Here is an 18,507-nt window from a genome sequence, read left to right as displayed (position 1 = left end):
CTCTCCTTCAGTGTGTTAGTTAGGGGAAGAATACCAAATTGTACAATGTAAACTATTGCAAATAGAGCAAATATTATCAATCAATCCGTTTCCCTGTTACAGGCGAATCAATCTGACCGGTTTCTACAAGGCCCAGTACGACAACAGACGGTGCTGGCAGAAGGTGACCACGGCCAAGTACTACTTCATGTTCCTCGAATATAAACAGGGCCGACTCAGTGCCTATGAGGACGAGAAGAGAGGCGCATTCACACCGTGGTCCCAGGATAACATCACCGTCGTTTGGCATGCCCTGGGTAAGTCTTGATTTTATTGGTAAAAATATATGGGGATGGGCAGTTGGGCAGGTCACGTAGCTAGAGCAGAAGAAGATAGTGTCATCAAGAAACTAAACCTCGAATATGATAAGGCCAGAAAGAAGGGAAGACCAAGGAAGAGATGGATTGACGGCGTAAGAAAAGATGGCACAACCAAAGCAGTATAAATTTTGTTAGATTTACATCTCCACTAAAATGACTACTTTTAACATAGGGTGGGTTGGGGTAATTATGATCAACAGCTCACCGAACTTTCCCCGTAGATTTTCAAGTGTGATGCTGGATTTTGTAAACATGATAGGTGAAACCAATACGGAGGTAGCAAAACTTTTCACTTTGGTAATTTAAAACTGATTTTTGACATAACGACGACCCGTCATAAAATATACATGAGGACTTTTAAAAGTATCTAATTAAGGTGGAAAATTTTAATATACACACTACAAGAGTTCTCTTTCATAGGTCTCTGTTTCAGAATTCAAATAGTTGTCACTTTCGGAGAACAGGATTCAAACGAAATAATAAAGCAATATTACCTACCTACTAAAATACTATGCTGATTCTGCATAATAAGCAAGGAAGTTCAAATGCCATATTGCCATGGCCCCATACTATATTTTGCCAAAAGTTAGCAAAATTTGGAAAAAATGCCATAAAAAGCCTAAAAAGACTTACTTTTTTGCTTATTTTGCCATATTTTAAGCATTTTTGGGGAAAATACCTATAATAAAACTTTAAGAACAAAGAAAAAAAAATTGAAAAAAAGTACTAAAAAAGAATCGTACTTAGTGGTTATGCATTTGGGAAAACATTTAGCATGAAAGGTCGATTCCTATGTAAAAAATCCTCAAAAATCCAAATCTGATGTCAAAACAGCGAAAAATTATTTTAAAGCTTGAAAATTCAACTTTCACTTGACGTCCCAAGGAAAAATGTACAATAGTTACCTACCTCTGATTCTTAAAAAATTGCTTATTTTGCCATGTTTTGAACAAATAAATGCCATATTTTCCCCAAATAAGTGCCATATTCTGAACTTCTCTGATAATAAGAGATAATACCAGGAACAGCTACTATAAAGTTGTTCGGAATCCTAAACGCGCTCATTTCAGAATAATATATAAGAATTCATTAATAAACAAGAAGGAAAATGCTAATGAAAATATATTACTAGGAGAGAAAATATTTGTGAGAATCCATTAATAATAAGAAAGTTCAAAGTGTAGCGTACATTCTAGATTGTCGTGTTGACTCAAATTATAATAAAAGATGCTATAGTTATAGGAACCTACCTGTCTACTTTATGAAATACCTATCTAAGTATTTACAAATTTATATAGGTATAACCTATTAACTGTCTGTTAAGGATAATGTCAATAGGTCATGAGGTTATGATGACCTTTGCCCATTTCCATCAAGTCTTGATTTCTGTGGGCGTTACTTCTTTGGTTGTACCATCTTTTCTTACACCGTCAATCCATCTCTTCCTGGGTCTTCCCTTCTTTCTGGCCTTATCATATTCGAGGTTTAGTAATTTCTTGATGACACAATCTTCTTCCACTCTAGCTACGTGACCTGCCTAACTGCCCATCCCCATATATTTACCAATAAAATCAAGACTTACCCAGGGCGCGTTTTTCTATGTCCATCTACCTTCTTCTTTCTCTCCTTTTTTCGTTCTTCTTCTTCCTTACCGTCTCCTTCATTCATCTAGTTCTTTCTTCCTTCCTTCCCTCTTCTTCTTTCTTGTTGTTCTTCTTGTCTCACTCTCTCTCCCCTCTCGATGAAATGTCTGCACTGAAGGGCTGCTACGTTTGTGAGAGGTTAGTGTTATTTGTTAGGGTATGGTTACCTGGGACCACGGTGTGAATGCGCCTCTCTTCTCGTCCTCATAGGCACTGAGTCGGCCCTGTTTATATTCGAGGAACATGAAGTAGTATTTGGCCGTGGTCACCTTCTGCCAGCACCGTCTGTTAGTTAGGGTATGTTTAGGGTGAGGGGTGATTGATGACTTTTACATTATGACGAGAATTCCGTCTACCGTGTCAGGGGGGCGCGATTTTTCCGCACATAATCACGGAAATACCTGACGAAAATATCTCCTTTGTGTGTGCAGTAATCTCCGGAGCTTTTGTACTATCAATTGCTCCCTCTATACCTTCTCCTCTCACCCTTTTCCTCTTTTCTTTCTCTTCTCCTCTACGTCCTTCTTTTTTCGCCCATCTTTTCTTCTCCTCGACCTTGGCCTGCTCCTTTTTTTAATCTTCTTCTTTCTCCTCCTCTTCTTCCTTCTCTTCGTTGTCCTACCTTTTTTACTTTCCTTATTTCTTCATGTTTCTCTTTCTCATTCTCCTCTCCCCCTTTTCTTCGTTCTCTATCTTCTCCTTCCTTCTATTCTTCCTTATCCTAATTCTCTCTTTCTCCTTCTCCGAATTCTTTTTTTTCTCCCAACACTGTTTCCAATTCAAATTATTCCTTCTCCGTTCTCCCTCCTCTGGTTTCCCCCACATTTCTCCCTCCTCTTCATTCATTTGATCCTTCTCCTCCCCAATACGGGGAGAGAGGTATTAGGGAGTGGGTGGCTTCATAAAATTTTATGTTCTATGATACGCTATGATATGCATATGGGAAACAATAATATTACATACTCTGCATGCATAACATTAATGCCTGACAATGTGACATTTTGGTAGTGTTATACATGCAACATGATTACATGTCGTATCTATCTCTCTCTCTCTCTCTCTATTTCTCCCTTTCTGTCTCCCTCCTTCCTTTTTTCTCACTCTCTCTCTCTCTCTCACATTATATCCATTCCCTTCTTTCTATTGCTCTCTCTCTCTCTCTCTCTTTTTCCATCAACCACACCACATGCTCTCTTTCGCTCCCCCCTCTCTTCTCTCTCTTTCTATTTTCCCCTCTCTTTCCTGCTCTCCCTGTCTTCAATCTGTTTTGTCAGGTTTGGATTTGCACCTACATTCCTACATAGCATCTACATACCTAATAGCCTAATACTCATCTTAATAAAAAAAAAAAAAAAAAAAAAAAAAAAAAACAGTAGGTATGTTTTAGAAGTCCTGTAAGGTATACAAGGGTTAAGGGTTACCCCTTGTATCTTTTGAATGGCTAGGAATTTTTGAATTCTGATTGAGTGGTGATGCCTGGTTCGCATAATCGTATTCTCCCTAGAAATGACGATTTTTATGTAAGAAATACCACTTCCTCGGGTCGAACCGGGTTTTTAATGCCACCATTGAATGGGATCGATCAGAATTCAATAATGCCTAACCCAGGGTTGTCCAACCTTAAGGCACCCGAGGGCCGCAAGAGACCAAGGTAGAGAGTTGGCGGGCCGCAAAAACACAACTCACGGGGGGGGATGGCCTGGTGTAATGTAATTATAATAAATTTTAACCGAGGCCTCAGGTCTTTTTTTTTTTTTTTTTTTTTTTTTTTTATGGAACTCCGAAACATGGCAAAATAAGCATTTTTTTAAGAATCAGAGGCAATTATTTCACATTTTTCCTTGGAACGTCAAATGAAAATTGAATTTTCAACTTTTTAAAATAATTTTTCGCTGTTTTGACTTAAGATTTGGATTTTTGAGGACTTTTTACATAGGAATCGACCTTTCATGCTAAATGTTTTCCCAAATGCATAACCACTAAGTACGGTTCTTTTTTAGTACTTTTTTTTTCTTTGTTCTTAAAGTTTTATTATATTTTCCCTAAAAATGCTTAAAATATGGCAAAATAAGCAAAAAAGTAAGTCTTTTTAGGCTTTTTATGGCATTTTTCCAAATTTTGCTAAAATTTGGCAAAATATAGTATGGGGCCATGGCAATATGGCATTTGAACTTCCTTGCTTATTATGCAGAATCAGCATAGTAATTTAGTAGGTAGGTATTACTTTATTATTTCGTTTGAATTCTGTTCTCCGAAAGTGACAACTATTTGAATTCTGAAACAGAGACCTATGAAAGAGAACTCTTGTAGTGTGTACGAGTATATTAAAATTTTCCACCTTAATTAGAGACTTTTAAAAGTCCTCATGTATATTTTATGACGGGTCGTCGTTATGTCAAAAATCAGTTTTAAATTACCAAAGTGAAAAGTTTTGCTAATGAACTTTTTTCCTCTTCGCAGAAAAACACAAAACACTTTCTCATATCCTCATGTATATTTTATGACGGGTCGTCGTTATGTCAAAAATCAGTTTTAAATTACCAAAGTGAAAAGTTTTGCTAATGAACTTTTTGCCTCTTCGCAGAAAAACACAAAACACTTTCTCATTAATTGCTTTCTGAAAAGGGCGCAAACTTTGAACAATAATTACTGTTTTCTGCTTCACACCTGTTTCCCAGTTTTTGCCCAAAGTTTTCGGTGAACAGCTCACCGAACTTTCCCCGTAGATTTTCAAGTGTGATGCTGGATTTTGTAAACATGATAGGTGAAACCAATACGGAGGTTTTTTTCGTTATGTGGTTTTACTCAACGATATCCTTCTACATGGATTACACTTACCACAAAGATTTTCGAAAATGCAACACATTTGTTAGAAACCTTTGGCACAGAAGAGTTTGAAACTCCATTTTGTTGAAATTGAAATTCTAAGTACTTTCTTCTCTTGACGCTTCTGACTTTTGAATGAAAATTGTACGATCGCATTAGGGAAAACTGAAACAATAGATAGGAAGATAGAACACTAAGTAGGAAAGAACTATAGCTATTAGCGGAAAACATCTGCTCTAACTTCTCTTGACTTCAGCAATAATGTTTTAGTAACAGAGGACAGAGGTAGGATAATTATACATAGTTAAGATCTCCTTTCTCTCTCTCTCTCTCTCTCTCTTTCTCTCTCTCTTTCTCTCTCTCTTTCTCTCACTCCCTTTCTCTCTCTCTCTTTCTCTCTCCGTCCGGCGTCCCAGAAAGTTCTTCACTTCAATGAGAAAAAAAAAAAAAAAAAAAATAACAACATAAATAATTGAATTTTAATATTGTCTCGTTTTATATAATTTTTATATGTAGATTCTTTCCTACATATGTGTTCTTTCTTCTTCCATTTTCATTTCCTTCTTCCTCCCGATTCTACCTCTGCTCCTGGTCTCATTTTGTTCCGTTCTCCTTATTTTTCTCTCATTGTTCCCTTCTACCTTCATATTGAGAGAAAGGAAGGGAGACCAGGAGTAAATAGGAAAGAAAATAAGAGAAAAGCGTATAGTGGGAAACAGAAAAAAAAGGAGTGGATGAATTGTGTGAATGAAGATCTGTTCAATAAGGGACTAACAAACTGGTGATGAAATGAACGAGCTGATTGGAAAAGGCTGACGAAAATTGGCGACCCCGTCTGAACGGGAATATGGCAAAGCAAAAGAAGAAGTTCCCTTCTTTCTTCTCATTTGTTCTTCATCTCATTTCTCTCCTTCAGTGTGTTAGTTAGGGGAAGAATACCAAATTGTACAATGTAAACTATTGCAAATCACGTGTTTTCAACGGAAGGCACTATTAGGTATCGAACAATCTTGATGTTATTTTTACTTCTTTTTTTTTTACTTTGTACAAAAAAAAATCTAGCTCATTACTAAAGGGAATTTAACTTTAATGAACATTATTTCAAGGCAAATCCTTTTACATCCACGCTTACCCGCGGGATTGGAAAAATTTGGTCAGAAAAAATACGCCCTGGCCTGGATTCGAACTCCCTCGAGGTTGAGAGTCAGTTACTGCTCTTTTCGGCCACAGAACACGCTACCTAGTTGTTAGTTTGCACAGAGGGTCGGGCTAGGTATTACTTGAATATTGTTTCATTATCGCGGTCATTTCCCAATTTTCATCATCTAAAATAATCTAAATTCATTTATTTATTTATTAGTTTTCCCCTTCAATTGTTCCAAGTGTCTCTAGAAGATTGAAGAAAAATCTCTCTCTTTTCTTTTATGCACGTCTGTGAGTGTAATTTTGAGTTGAACTACTTACGTAACTGAAAAACTCGTTTCTATAAGCGAAAAGAAGAGGAAAATGAAAGAGAATGAAAAAAAGGAAAGGATGAGAAAGAGGAACACTGGAAAGTGTTGATCTCTTGAGCAAAGTTTGTATGAAAACTGGATTAGGAGGAGAAAGAGAAAAAGGAAACGAACTTTCTCTTAAAATGAAAATGAGAAGAAAAGGGGAGAAAAAATGAAGAGAACAAGAGAAGAGTAGTAAAGAGTGATAGTAATTGAAGAGTGGAAATTACATTCAACTTTCTTTTTTTTATGCTTGTTTTACTACTGCATTTCTTTATTGTGGTCTGCACCAACATCTTTCAATGTGTTTGCTTTTGGTTTCCTTATTTTTAAAATTATATGCGCTTTGTACATACTAAATAGTTAGATAATTAATTAATAAATTAATTACATATGTAATATGCTAATATGTACGAAATTAATTGAACACCTACCCATTTTGCTTATTAACATAATGGCTAGTAGCGTCTCTCTTTTCTCCTACTTTTCTTCAAACTAAATGCTCAAAGTACCCAAGTGTACATTTCCTTTTCGATATTTTATCATAATTATGACTCTTGAAAATAGATAGGACGTTGTAGTAAAGTGGAAAATTGGAATATCTTGCATTCCTTTCAAAAGAAGTTGGATGAATATCAATAAATACGAGGACATTGGAAACTGGAAACCTTTAAAACCTTTGTAGTTTCCCTTTTTTGAAAATCTAAACCACACCCCTGCCGGAAATAGGTAGGTATGTATAACAATGAAAATCTTAGGCAGGTAGGTATAATAATGGATTATAGCCATTAATAAATGACATTCATGACTGTGATTCAACCATCTCCAATACCTATTGGACCTCTTACAAGTTCACGATTGAAAGAAAATCTACGCAGAAGAAATTAATAAAAGAGAGGAAAAAGCTAAGATATAAATTGAATTCCTCAGCAAGGTAGAATACTGTATTCAGAATTTATTGTACGCAAATACCTGCACGTTATAAAAACAAACAATACAGAGCTCAGGGGATTGTTGAGGGGGTTTCGTATTCTAGGAATGGAAAGCAGAAGAATTTTGCATCTGAAGGGCCCTTTGAAGCAAGGAGAAGAGAGGATGGTCGATGGAAAAATAAAACGTAAGTAGGTAGATCGTAGATGTAGGTTGGTACATATGTAAGTAGTTACTAGATATTTTTTTATATTCATATACAATTTAGCAACGAGGTCATATGCAAAGATGGCCCACCTAGAGATGAAAATGAAGAAATCTAAGGGTTTTTTTTTTTAACTTTTATGTGTCCTTCAAGACTTTCAAGAGTTTTTAGACTCCTAGGTATTCCTAGATAAAAGGTCAGTTACCAAGTAGACAGCTACTTATTAGTTTTGGAACGGCCGGTTTCCTCGCGTCCTGTCCTCCTTCTATATCTTCTATTTCGGAACAATAAGATGGAAAATCCACCTAGGATTTCACATCTAGACTGCAACTTGTTTCATGTTTTCATGTTGAGGGCTACATAGTCTTATGGGCCTGTTCACACTCAAACTTAAAGTTCAAGTGTGAACAGGCCCATAAGACTATGTAGCTATCAACATGAAAACTGCCGTATACTACAAGTTGCAGTCTAGATGTGAAATCCGCCTTAGACCTCCGTTGTCATAGTTTCCTATGTCAAACCTCATGAAAAAATCAACTTGTCCCTATGTCCGTTCCTGCCTCTATGTCAAGATAAATTGCCTGAAGAACTTTCATTTTACTTTCTGATGCTTTCCTTTTTATTTATTTTTTTAATTCAGATTTCGTTCCTTATATTGTGAGCCATTATTTCTGTTAAAGATCATTATATTCCCCATCTGTATAAGATATTCACCCACTATGCTCTTCTGAATGGGGCGTATAGCATTTGAATGGCTTGTTTTTCTTTTGGTAAAAACATAAATTTGAAAAGGTAGGTTTACTGCGTTCTTCTTGAAAATGGTTCTAAACGACATAAGGTATACGTTGTTATATGAATTAAGTACCTAATTATTACTTATTATCTACATAGGTAGGTAAATACTACATAATATAAAATTATATTATTTTGTTATTATTGTCATGGGTATTTTTATCAAAGACTAGCTGAATTCCGTCGCTTCGCTCCGGAATCCCGCTAGTTCATCCCGAGGCATGGCCATACTTGTGGAAAAGGCATGGCCGAACTTGTAGTTAGGGTATTTTTATCAAAGATATGTATTTACAGTTTGATTTAAAGTATGGCCATTTTTTTATGGCAAGTCAAGCACATCAGAGAGAAATTTACTTTTTTTTTTCAACTTTTTTGTTCATTTTGTATTATTCTAATTTCAATAGTAGAAATTATTTCTAACTTTGAAATAACGGAAAAAAAACTTAGGGAGGGGAAAAAATTATGAGGCAAATAGGACACCGATGAAAATATTCATAAAAATTCAATTTAATTTAACTTGGGATAAAAAGCGGAGGTTATCCGCCTTGCTGAAGAACAATGATGGAGATTTACAGAATTAAATTAAAATACCTAATTGAAATTCTGAGAATATTTAGTAGGGTCTTTCGGCTTAGGTCGCTCAAAATTTTGCGCAGTTTCATCTTAAAAAGACCTCAGCAGTCATAAAATGGCGTTAAAACCCTTAAAAAAACCTCGACCTAAAAAATATGCTTGGGTTGTGAGGTTTAAGAAATGTACATTCGGCCCCTCGGGGCTGTTTGTCGAGAAATTTTTGAAAAAGGTCAAAAAGAATATTCGCCTTTCTCACGACTTTAGATTTCGGCCCAATTCGTCCAAACAGAAAGGTTCGATTAAAGTTGTACAAGCGAGAATGACCTACTGTCCGTAGTGTTAAATCACCTATAAAAGGGGGGGGGGAAAGGAGTATTCAAGGAGCATTGAAAGAGGTTGCAAGAATTCGTTGAAAAATATGACCTGTGCAAGTGTGCAACAAAGAAAGAACTGGGGAAAAAAGAGGAAAGAATAGAACATCGAGGGGGGAGGGGGGGGGCCCTCGACGAATGAGAGAAAAAAGGGTAGATAGTATGTAGGTACTTTTTACTAGTAGTACAGAGGTCCATATGGTGGGCACTAGATATTATTATACGCAGAAATATTATTATCATCATTATTATACGGGACAGAAATATATTATTATTATTCGGAAGAAAATAATGTAGAGAGAAGAAAAGAGAGAGGAAAAAAATTACACGGAACGGAGAAAAAGGGTATAAAATAGAAGGGAGAGAGAGAACGAGGGAAAAAGAACGGGAAGAGAGAAGGAGGGAATAAAGAGGCGAGAGAGAGAGAGTTGGGGAGAAAGAGTGAGAAAAAAAGAAGAGAAAATTATTGAACGGTTTCGCTTTTTTTCTCTCTCCTTCAATGATTTATTTCAATAGAAAATTTTATAAACTTTTCAACACCAGACCAGCATTAATTTGATGTAGGTACCTAGTTTTCTCTCTCTCTCTCTCTCTCTCTCTCTCTCTCTTTCTCTTCTTCTTACTCCTTCTCTTTCTAACCCTATCGACGAGTATCTATCTGCACTACCTCCTTTTCTAGTTTCCATCACCATCATCATCATCATAATCAACATCATCATCTATTCTGGATTTTTCAAACCTTCCATTCTCTCTTTCCCACTCTTTCTTCGCCTCTTCTCTCTTTCTTTCCCGTCTCTTTCTTCGCCTCAAGACGAACAAGTAGTCAAACAAGATCTCTCTCTCTCTCTCTCTCTCTCTTTCTCTCTCTCTGCCTTAGTTGGTATTATTTTAGCTGTCGGTTTTAATCAAGTATCTATCCAAAGAATAAATGTTAATGATGATAATAATAACTCTTGCTTTTTCACTTTCTTTGTTATTTTTATATATAAAAAAAGCTAGTCTTAGAAAGAATAATAATTATAGAACATTAATTTACAGCGATGGGGTTATGGCATATTTTCGCTTTTATTATAATTATTATTTTTTTCAATTATTATTATTATTATTTTTTTTTTTTCAAAGTTTATCTCGGCAAAAGTTTTGAAAAAAAAATTGATCTAATAAAATCCCTGAGAAGAACGCTGATGGAGAATTAAATAGGCTGATCAGTGATGGAGACCAGATTAGAAATATGCAATTTATATTGCCGAAATATGCATGCAAATATGGACATAAAAAGGCCAAAAATGCAATTAGGTATGCCGAAAATTTGCACACAAATTTCAATGAAACGAGGATGTAAGAGAACAGAAAATACCACAGTGTGAATTGACAGATACTACTCAAATAAATGTGGAATGGTTTTTTTAGCCTGGAATACGTAAAATATTTTCGCAATAACAATAAATAAAAATAATTATTTTCAAATTTTCAGTTTCTCGTAAACTAGACTAAGTATTGACCTAAATTCGGTATTATTGTAAAAAAGTGAGAAAAACAAAATAGAAGAAAAAGTGAGAAAATGAAAACCCACGTTTCAAAAGGACGTTTTTCTGATGGTTTGCAAATTTTCCAAGGGTTTTTCAACGTTAATCCATTAGTAGATTAATTTGTTTTATAGCGGGGTACAGGATAATGTTTTTTACCCTCGGTTTCTGTACTGGTGGCATTCATTTTCACATTCAATGCCAGTGTGAAAATACAATACGTACGTACACGAGTATGGGCTTTATGTGCGAATTTTGTACAGGGTATTAGCACCATTACATTACATTACTCTGTGAGAAATTTACTCACGAGTATGGGCTTTATGTGCGAATTTTGTACAGGGTATTAGCACCATTACATTACATTACTCTGTAGGTATGCCGAAAATTTGCACACAAATTTCAATGAAACGAGGATGTAAGAGAACAGAAAATACCACAGTGTGAATTGACAGATACTACCCAAATAAATCTGGAATAATTTTTTACGTAAAATATTTTCGCAATAACAATAAATAAAAATAATTATTTTCAAATTTTCAGTTTCTCGTAAACTAGACTAGGTATTGACCTAAATTCGATATTATTGTAAAAAAGTGAGAACTGAGAAAAACAAAATAGAAAAAAAAAAGAGTGAGAAAATGAAAACCCACGTTTCAAAAGCACGTTTTTCTGATGGTTTGCAAATTTTCCAAGGGTTTTTCAACGTTAATCCATTAGTAGAATAGTAGATTAATTTGTTTTATAGCGGGGTACAGGATAATGTTTTTTACCCTCGGTTTCTGTACTGGTGGCATTCATTTTCACATTCAATGCCAGTGTGAAAATACAATACGTACGTACACGAGTATGGGCTTTACGTGCGAATTTTGTACAGGATATTAGCAGAAAAGGAGGTTGCATATTACTGCTGAATAGTGTTCATAGCTTCATAGGAGCATATTCGTATGGTTTTTATTCTGCAAACAAGTGTGACAGTTCCTACAGTTGGAATTTTACATACCTATTATTGCATTTAAAAATGAGACGAACACATCCCAACATTTCTTCGCCTCTTCTCTCTTTCTTTCCCGTCTCTTTCTTCGCCTCAAGACGAACAAGTAGTCAAACAAGATCTCTCTCTCTCTCTCTTTCTCTCTCTCTGCCTTAGTTGGTATTATTTTAGCTGTCGGTTTTAATCAAGTATCTATCCAAAGAATAAATGTTAATGATGATAATAATAACTCTTGCTTTTTCACTTTCTTTGTTATTTTTATATATAAAAAAAGCTAGTCTTAGAAAGAATAATAATTATAGAACATTAATTTACAGCGATGGGGTTATGGAAGCAAAAAGTTTGAAATTTGAAGCCAAATTTAGATTATCTCCGATAGAGAGCGAGGTTTCGCGAAAGTTAATCGTTTCATTTCGTCTCACATCGTCTTGTTTCGTAACGGTTCTGAGCGAGTTCGGTTCCGTTCGGTGTGACACAAGTCATGGCCTATGGCCCCTTGGGCATTTTATTTTAATGTATTTTCAATAAGAAGCAGAAGGATAGGCAATATGGCTGTAAACAGCTAAAGGTAAATAAGAAGGTACTATGGTCATTTATAGACTCTTTAGTAATTCATCTTGGTATGTAATTGGAAAAAGGTAGATATGTACGAGTATTATAAAAGATTAGAGAAGTAGTCGTAAATATCGATCATGATGATAAAAAATATTCAAATGAAACAGATATGCAACACCAGACCTATCTTTAGAACAAGTTGAAAGTTAGACGGCAGAGTTTTTCAAAGTTTATTATTTACATGCAAGCACCTACCTCGTTTTCATTCTTTAGAAAATTAATAGAAAACTTTTCAACTTTGTGTTAGTTGGAAAAGAAATTTAATCAAATTTCAATGTTCTCGGTAATATTGGAACACATCATCCATCTTCTTGATTGAAATGAAAAATGCAAATGGAGGGAATTGATGTTCGTCACACCAAGTTTTCTTCGTTTCACAAGGTACTGTTTTATAAACTAACTTTACCCGTCTACCGCTTTTTCCTGATTTTATTGATACTCCCCCATTAACCTTAGTAACAGACGAATGGGTGCCCTACAGTCGAGAGAGATAATTGATAGATCTCAGGGGATGCACTTAAGATCGTTCTAAAAACCAATCCGATTTGGGTGCCCTACAGTCGAGAGAGATAATTGATAGATCTCAGGGGATGCACTTAAGATCGTTCTAAAAACCAATCCGATTTAAAAAAAAAAGCCTTTTTTGTCCTAAAACTTATATTATTTACACTATTTACACTCATTTCTCAACCATGATAATTTCCATATACATAATGCAGGTAATAGAAAGTAAAAATAGTCATGCTATCTATTCAGTATTCATAGTTCTCCTCCTCCACTGTTCATTATTTCCTCACGAGCTCATCATGCCATCAGTACAAACCCATTATTACACATCAGTGGCGTTTGGTGAGATTTTCAAAAGGGGAATCTAAAGACCCATAATATGGGTAATATTATACACAGCCGATCTGGTGGCTGGTGGTGATCCTAGAATCCAGTGGCGTATAGATCCCACCCACCGCAGCCCCCACGGTGCGAGGGACCCTACAGGAAAATATTCAGGGGGGCCCCAAATGCCTATAATTTGGAGCATTCCCCTGCGTTAATCTGTTGCTCTAAGGAGTCTAAGGGGACCCTAGGGGAAATCATGCGGGAGACCGAAATCATATAAACCTGCCTCGGTGGTGTAGTGGTCAAGGCGCTCGCCTGGTTACTGGTAAACAGGAGGGCGTGGGTTCAATCCCAGCCGAGGTATGGAATTTTATCCTCATTATTTTCGCAATAACAATAAATAAAAATAATTATTTTCAAATTTTCAGTTTCTCGTAAACTAGACTAGGTATTGACCTAAATTCGATATTATTGTAAAAAAGTGAGAACTGAGAAAAACAAAATAGAAAAAAAAAAGAGTGAGAAAATGAAAACCCACGTTTCAAAAGCACGTTTTTCTGATGGTTTGCAAATTTTCCAAGGGTTTTTCAACGTTAATCCATTAGTAGAATAGTAGATTAATTTGTTTTATAGCGGGGTACAGGATAATGTTTTTTACCCTCGGTTTCTGTACTGGTGGCATTCATTTTCACATTCAATGCCAGTGTGAAAATACAATACGTACGTACACGAGTATGGGCTTTACGTGCGAATTTTGTACAGGATATTAGCAGAAAAGGAGGTTGCATATTACTGCTGAATAGTGTTCATAGCTTCATAGGAGCATATTCGTATGGTTTTTATTCTGCAAACAAGTGTGACAGTTCCTACAGTTGGAATTTTACATACCTATTATTGCATTTAAAAATGAGACGAACACATCCCAACACCCATGAAAAGATTTTTTCCCCTGTTCACTTTTTTTTTTTTTTTTTTACTTAAATGAAGCTAAATCCGCTCTGTATCTTAGTTATAAAGAGGTAGGCAGCTAGACAGCCATCTTTTTATTTCTAACAGAGTAAATTCATGGCGAAAAAGTACCAAAAAGTAAAAAAAAAAAAAAAAATGAAAGGTGGAAGTAGGTATATTTTCCTGCAGCAGGAGCGGGACTTTTGTCTTTTTTCTCTAAATTAAATTTACGATTTTCTCTCATACAACTTTGATACAGTTTTTTATGGAGTAAAGCTATGAAACTACCTTCCCAGTATAAACAATGCTGCAACTTACCACTTAGACCGTAAATTAATTTTCGTATCATACCTCTATCGTACATAATATGCTTCCCTACACAACAACCTACCTACACAAAACAGCAGAGAGATAAAGGGTGTATCAAAAAATATAAATACCTGCATACGTACATAGTTAAAAGATGAACCAATAAGTCTAGCACGAACTTTGAACAAACTCGAATTTTGAGTCCAACCTTAGGTAGCTACTTAGATAGGCCCAAGAGGAATAATTAAACAAAACGATTGTCAAATAATAGATCATATACATACATACAGAAATTGAAAAGAAATCACAAATAATGTACGTACCCACATTGTATGATACAAATAGGACAGATACAAAAGAAGGAGAAAGATACACCAACAATGCCAACATTGTCTTTCCCCAAAGAAGTACAAAAAGTTACTCATTCATTCAATTCCTCTTTTTTCATTTCGCGAGAGAAGAAAAAAAGATGAAGATGAAAGTTACAAAAAAAAGAGGAAGACATTCAAAACGGCTGAGAAAAGACACAGAAGGGATTTCATTAAACAAAGTCATGTGAGACTTAAATATAAGTTCATAAAGTAAATACACTCCGAAATGAGAACTCTTGCCAAGGGGAAAGCGGGAATTATTCGAAGGAAAAAAGTTGGAAGCTGGAATAAGAATGAAGTGGGAAGAAAGCAAAAAGTTTGAAATTTGAAGCCAAATTTAGATTATCTCCGATAGAGAGCGAGGTTTCGCGAAAGTTAATCGTTTCATTTCGTCTCACATCGTCTTGTTTCGTAACGGTTCTGAGCGAGTTCGGTTCCGTTCGGTGTGACACAAGTCATGGCCTATGGCCCCTTGGGCATTTTATTTTAATGTATTTTCAATAAGAAGCAGAAGGATAGGCAATATGGCTGTAAACAGCTAAAGGTAAATAAGAAGGTACTATGGTCATTTATAGACTCTTTAGTAATTCATCTTGGTATGTAATTGGAAAAAGGTAGATATGTACGAGTATTATAAAAGATTAGAGAAGTAGTCGTAAATATCGATCATGATGATAAAAAATATTCAAATGAAACAGATATGCAACACCAGACCTATCTTTAGAACAAGTTGAAAGTTAGACGGCAGAGTTTTTCAAAGTTTATTATTTACATGCAAGCACCTACCTCGTTTTCATTCTTTAGAAAATTAATAGAAAACTTTTCAACTTTGTGTTAGTTGGTGGTGAATATTTATTTTTGAATTCGCGCCACTCACATAATTTAAAATCAGCTGTTTGATTATAGCAACGAGGAAAAAAATCCTTTCTCGTTGATAACAACAAAACAAAAAAAACGTTCTTTTTTTTTTGGCTTCCTTCTCGTTCAAGTCATTGTCCAGTGCACACCATTTTTCTTGCGTGATTGAAAAGCTCTTCAAATAATCAAAGGTTCGCCATAGAACTCCATCTAGATTCGTGCTGAAGTCTTTTCCATCCTCTCTCTTCCCATCCCGTTTTCACTTCAGTCAGATAAGTACCTATTAAAAAGTTGAACTTACCACCAACCAGGTAAGCATAAAATTCCCTATTCTTTGTGTTATCAGACCACTCCATTTTATAGAGCAAAAACTCCAGCGACCTCCTTTGCAATTTAAATCATCCAACCAGGGTTTCTCTCTCTCTCTCTCTCTCTCTCTCTCTCTCTCTCTCTCTCTCTCTCTCTCTCTCTCTCTCTCTCTCTCGCTTACTCCATTTCTATCTCTTTTAATCCAATGTTTGTTTGAAATAAGCACCTATACACTGTTTGTTAGCATTGTGCTTATTACATCCGGTATTTGTCACGAGAGAGAGAGAGAGAAGGAGAGAAATGGGAATGTGCTTGTAGGTACAACGTACAAAAACTTTGTAATTTGACATCACTGGTGTTCAGGGAATACCCAGTACATGGGAGCAAAACAGGTATACAAAGAAAAGCATCCCTTGGATTTCCAGAATCCTACACTCTAATGCCAGCCGATCACGCGCAGACCTTCTGAACGTGTGTGGTGGGAAATTCTTCAGACTAGGTCTTTCAGACCGTCTACGTTTCAAGATTTTTCCGCCATTCGCGCTCAAACTGTATGACAGACCCAGGTCTGTCAGACAGGCCTAATATACATAGACCCGCGCGGTACCATGATTAGACCAGCCACTCACCAACTGTCTGACAGACTGTGGTCAGTTCTGACGGCCTCACAGTCTTCATCCGGAAGCTTTTTTCCGCCGCATACATTCCGACGGTCTGTCAGACCATCTGAAAGTGAGTGGCCGGCATAATAACATGATAACATCTAACTGGGATTTTTCGAAAGGGATTCTCCTATTTTGGACATAATTTTACCGTTGGGATTAATATGGGATTGGCACTGTGCTTATAACCTAATGTTCTACTTCTATTTTATGACAAAGAAATACATAGATATATCTAAATGAAGAAAATTAAAGAAAAGGAGAGACAAAGACAGAGAAGGAGAGAAAACTTCACTAAAGAAAGAAGGAAAAGGAGAGAAAACTTCACTACAGAAATGAGGAAAGAGAGAGAAAAGAAATAAAAGAAAGCTCTTCTAACTTTTTATCAATTCCTCTTCTTTCTCTTTTTCTTCTGCGACTTTTCTGCTAATATTTTCTCTTTGTTTTCAATATTTCACAGAGAGTTTTTTGTTTCTCCGTCTTCTTGGTGAAAAAGTTTACCATTTCATTATTGTTCCAATGTTTGCCCTTCATTTTTGTTACAATATGACAAAACACATTGTGTTTGAAAAGACTGGGAGAGGAGGAGAAAGCTTCCCCCACCTACTTTTTATTCGATAATAATGCTCGTAAAAATTGTACACAGCTGCCTGTAACGCCTTTGGTTAACTGTAGGAAATCGTAAATTAAAAATTGAAGAGAGGAAAAAAAAACTTTGCGTTTCTCCTTCCACTTCCTATAGAAATCTGTTTCTACGGAACATATATTCTGATGGAGGAGCACTTTCGGTTAACCTGATCGAAAACTTGAAAAATTGCCCTCAATACAATCGGAGTTGCTCTTTGCTTAAAAAGTCCCTATAGGTAATTCTGTAGTATTCAAGGAGTGTGCTTTAAAAAGTAAGATATGTATTGAAATACGTATACGTATACCTATTGTATGTACTCCACGAGTCAGAGTCAATGATGCGTGCAAACGTGTAATACAAAGCATTTACCTTGATTTTTAGTGTGGAGTATTTTCAGTGTATAAGGAGTTGGTATCAAATGAGTTTATCTGCGCTATCTTATTATTTAACCACAGCTTCCAGAGTTACCACTTCTTATTATGCTTCCAGAGTTACCACTTCTTATTATGCTTCTAGAGTTACCACTTCTTATTATGCTTCTAGAGTTACCACTTATTATGCTTCTAGAGTTAAAGGCTTGCCGGGAGTCGAGAAAGGTGCTTGGTCTGTATGATGTAACATTCAGGTACCCTCACCTACTTTATATTAAATTTTTTTATGGATCTAGGAAATTTATTCGTGAGGAAGTGGAGGGGGGTCTATTGTAGGGCGAAAGTTATTATAGGGAGGCTACACAAACATACCTTGAATGGGAAACTTTGGAAGCAACTTCTAAAAACCTGCTCTCAGTGTGAATTATGAATATTTGTGGAACACAGTTTATTTTTACGACTCCCCTTCTTCAAAAGTTAATGGCGAAGTTTTCTCACGGTCGGAGGAGAAGCGTTGTAATCCGGGGGTCGTTAGGTCGAGGTCAGAATATTTTATGTTTTTCTTGTTCCATGTACGGAATAGGGATTTGCCGATAACTATTTCATAGATACCTACATATTTGAAAGGGATTTGTTTGTTTAAAACTTACCATAATAATGACATTCTTCTGACACAATATGTTGCCTGTACACTACTACACTGTAGGAATAGGAATACCCATGACTTGCTACTCGGGGAATTTTTCTGTCGATCCTGGAATTTCCAACACTAGAATGGAAACCTGTAAGAGAAGAACAAAATGTAATTGTTCAAAGATTAAGAATAATACTGTAATTGTATAGCTAAGCTATAGGAATATACATAGGAAACAATAATTGACCAATGAGCA

At 35.8% G+C, this 18,507-nt stretch overlaps 1 protein-coding gene across 1 annotated transcript in view; it reads left to right on the top strand.

Annotated features, from left to right (window-relative positions):
• Window positions 1-18,507, top strand: part of LOC103514118 — a gene marked incomplete at its 3' end in the record, with an annotated part of 76,816 nt that overhangs the window by 35,512 nt on the left and 22,797 nt on the right. The window contains exon 2 of the mRNA XM_008478981.1: window positions 103-296. Within this exon, the coding sequence (XP_008477203.1) occupies window positions 103-296 (194 nt within the window). The remainder of the gene's footprint in view (window positions 1-102; window positions 297-18,507) is intronic.

Source organism: Diaphorina citri, unplaced genomic scaffold (assembly GCF_000475195.1).
Source record: "Diaphorina citri unplaced genomic scaffold, Diaci psyllid genome assembly version 1.1 scaffold1084, whole genome shotgun sequence".
Lineage (NCBI taxonomy): Eukaryota > Metazoa > Arthropoda > Insecta > Hemiptera > Psyllidae > Diaphorina > Diaphorina citri.
Note: the sequence above shows the minus strand (reverse complement) of the source record. Positions and strands in the feature narration are given on the sequence as shown.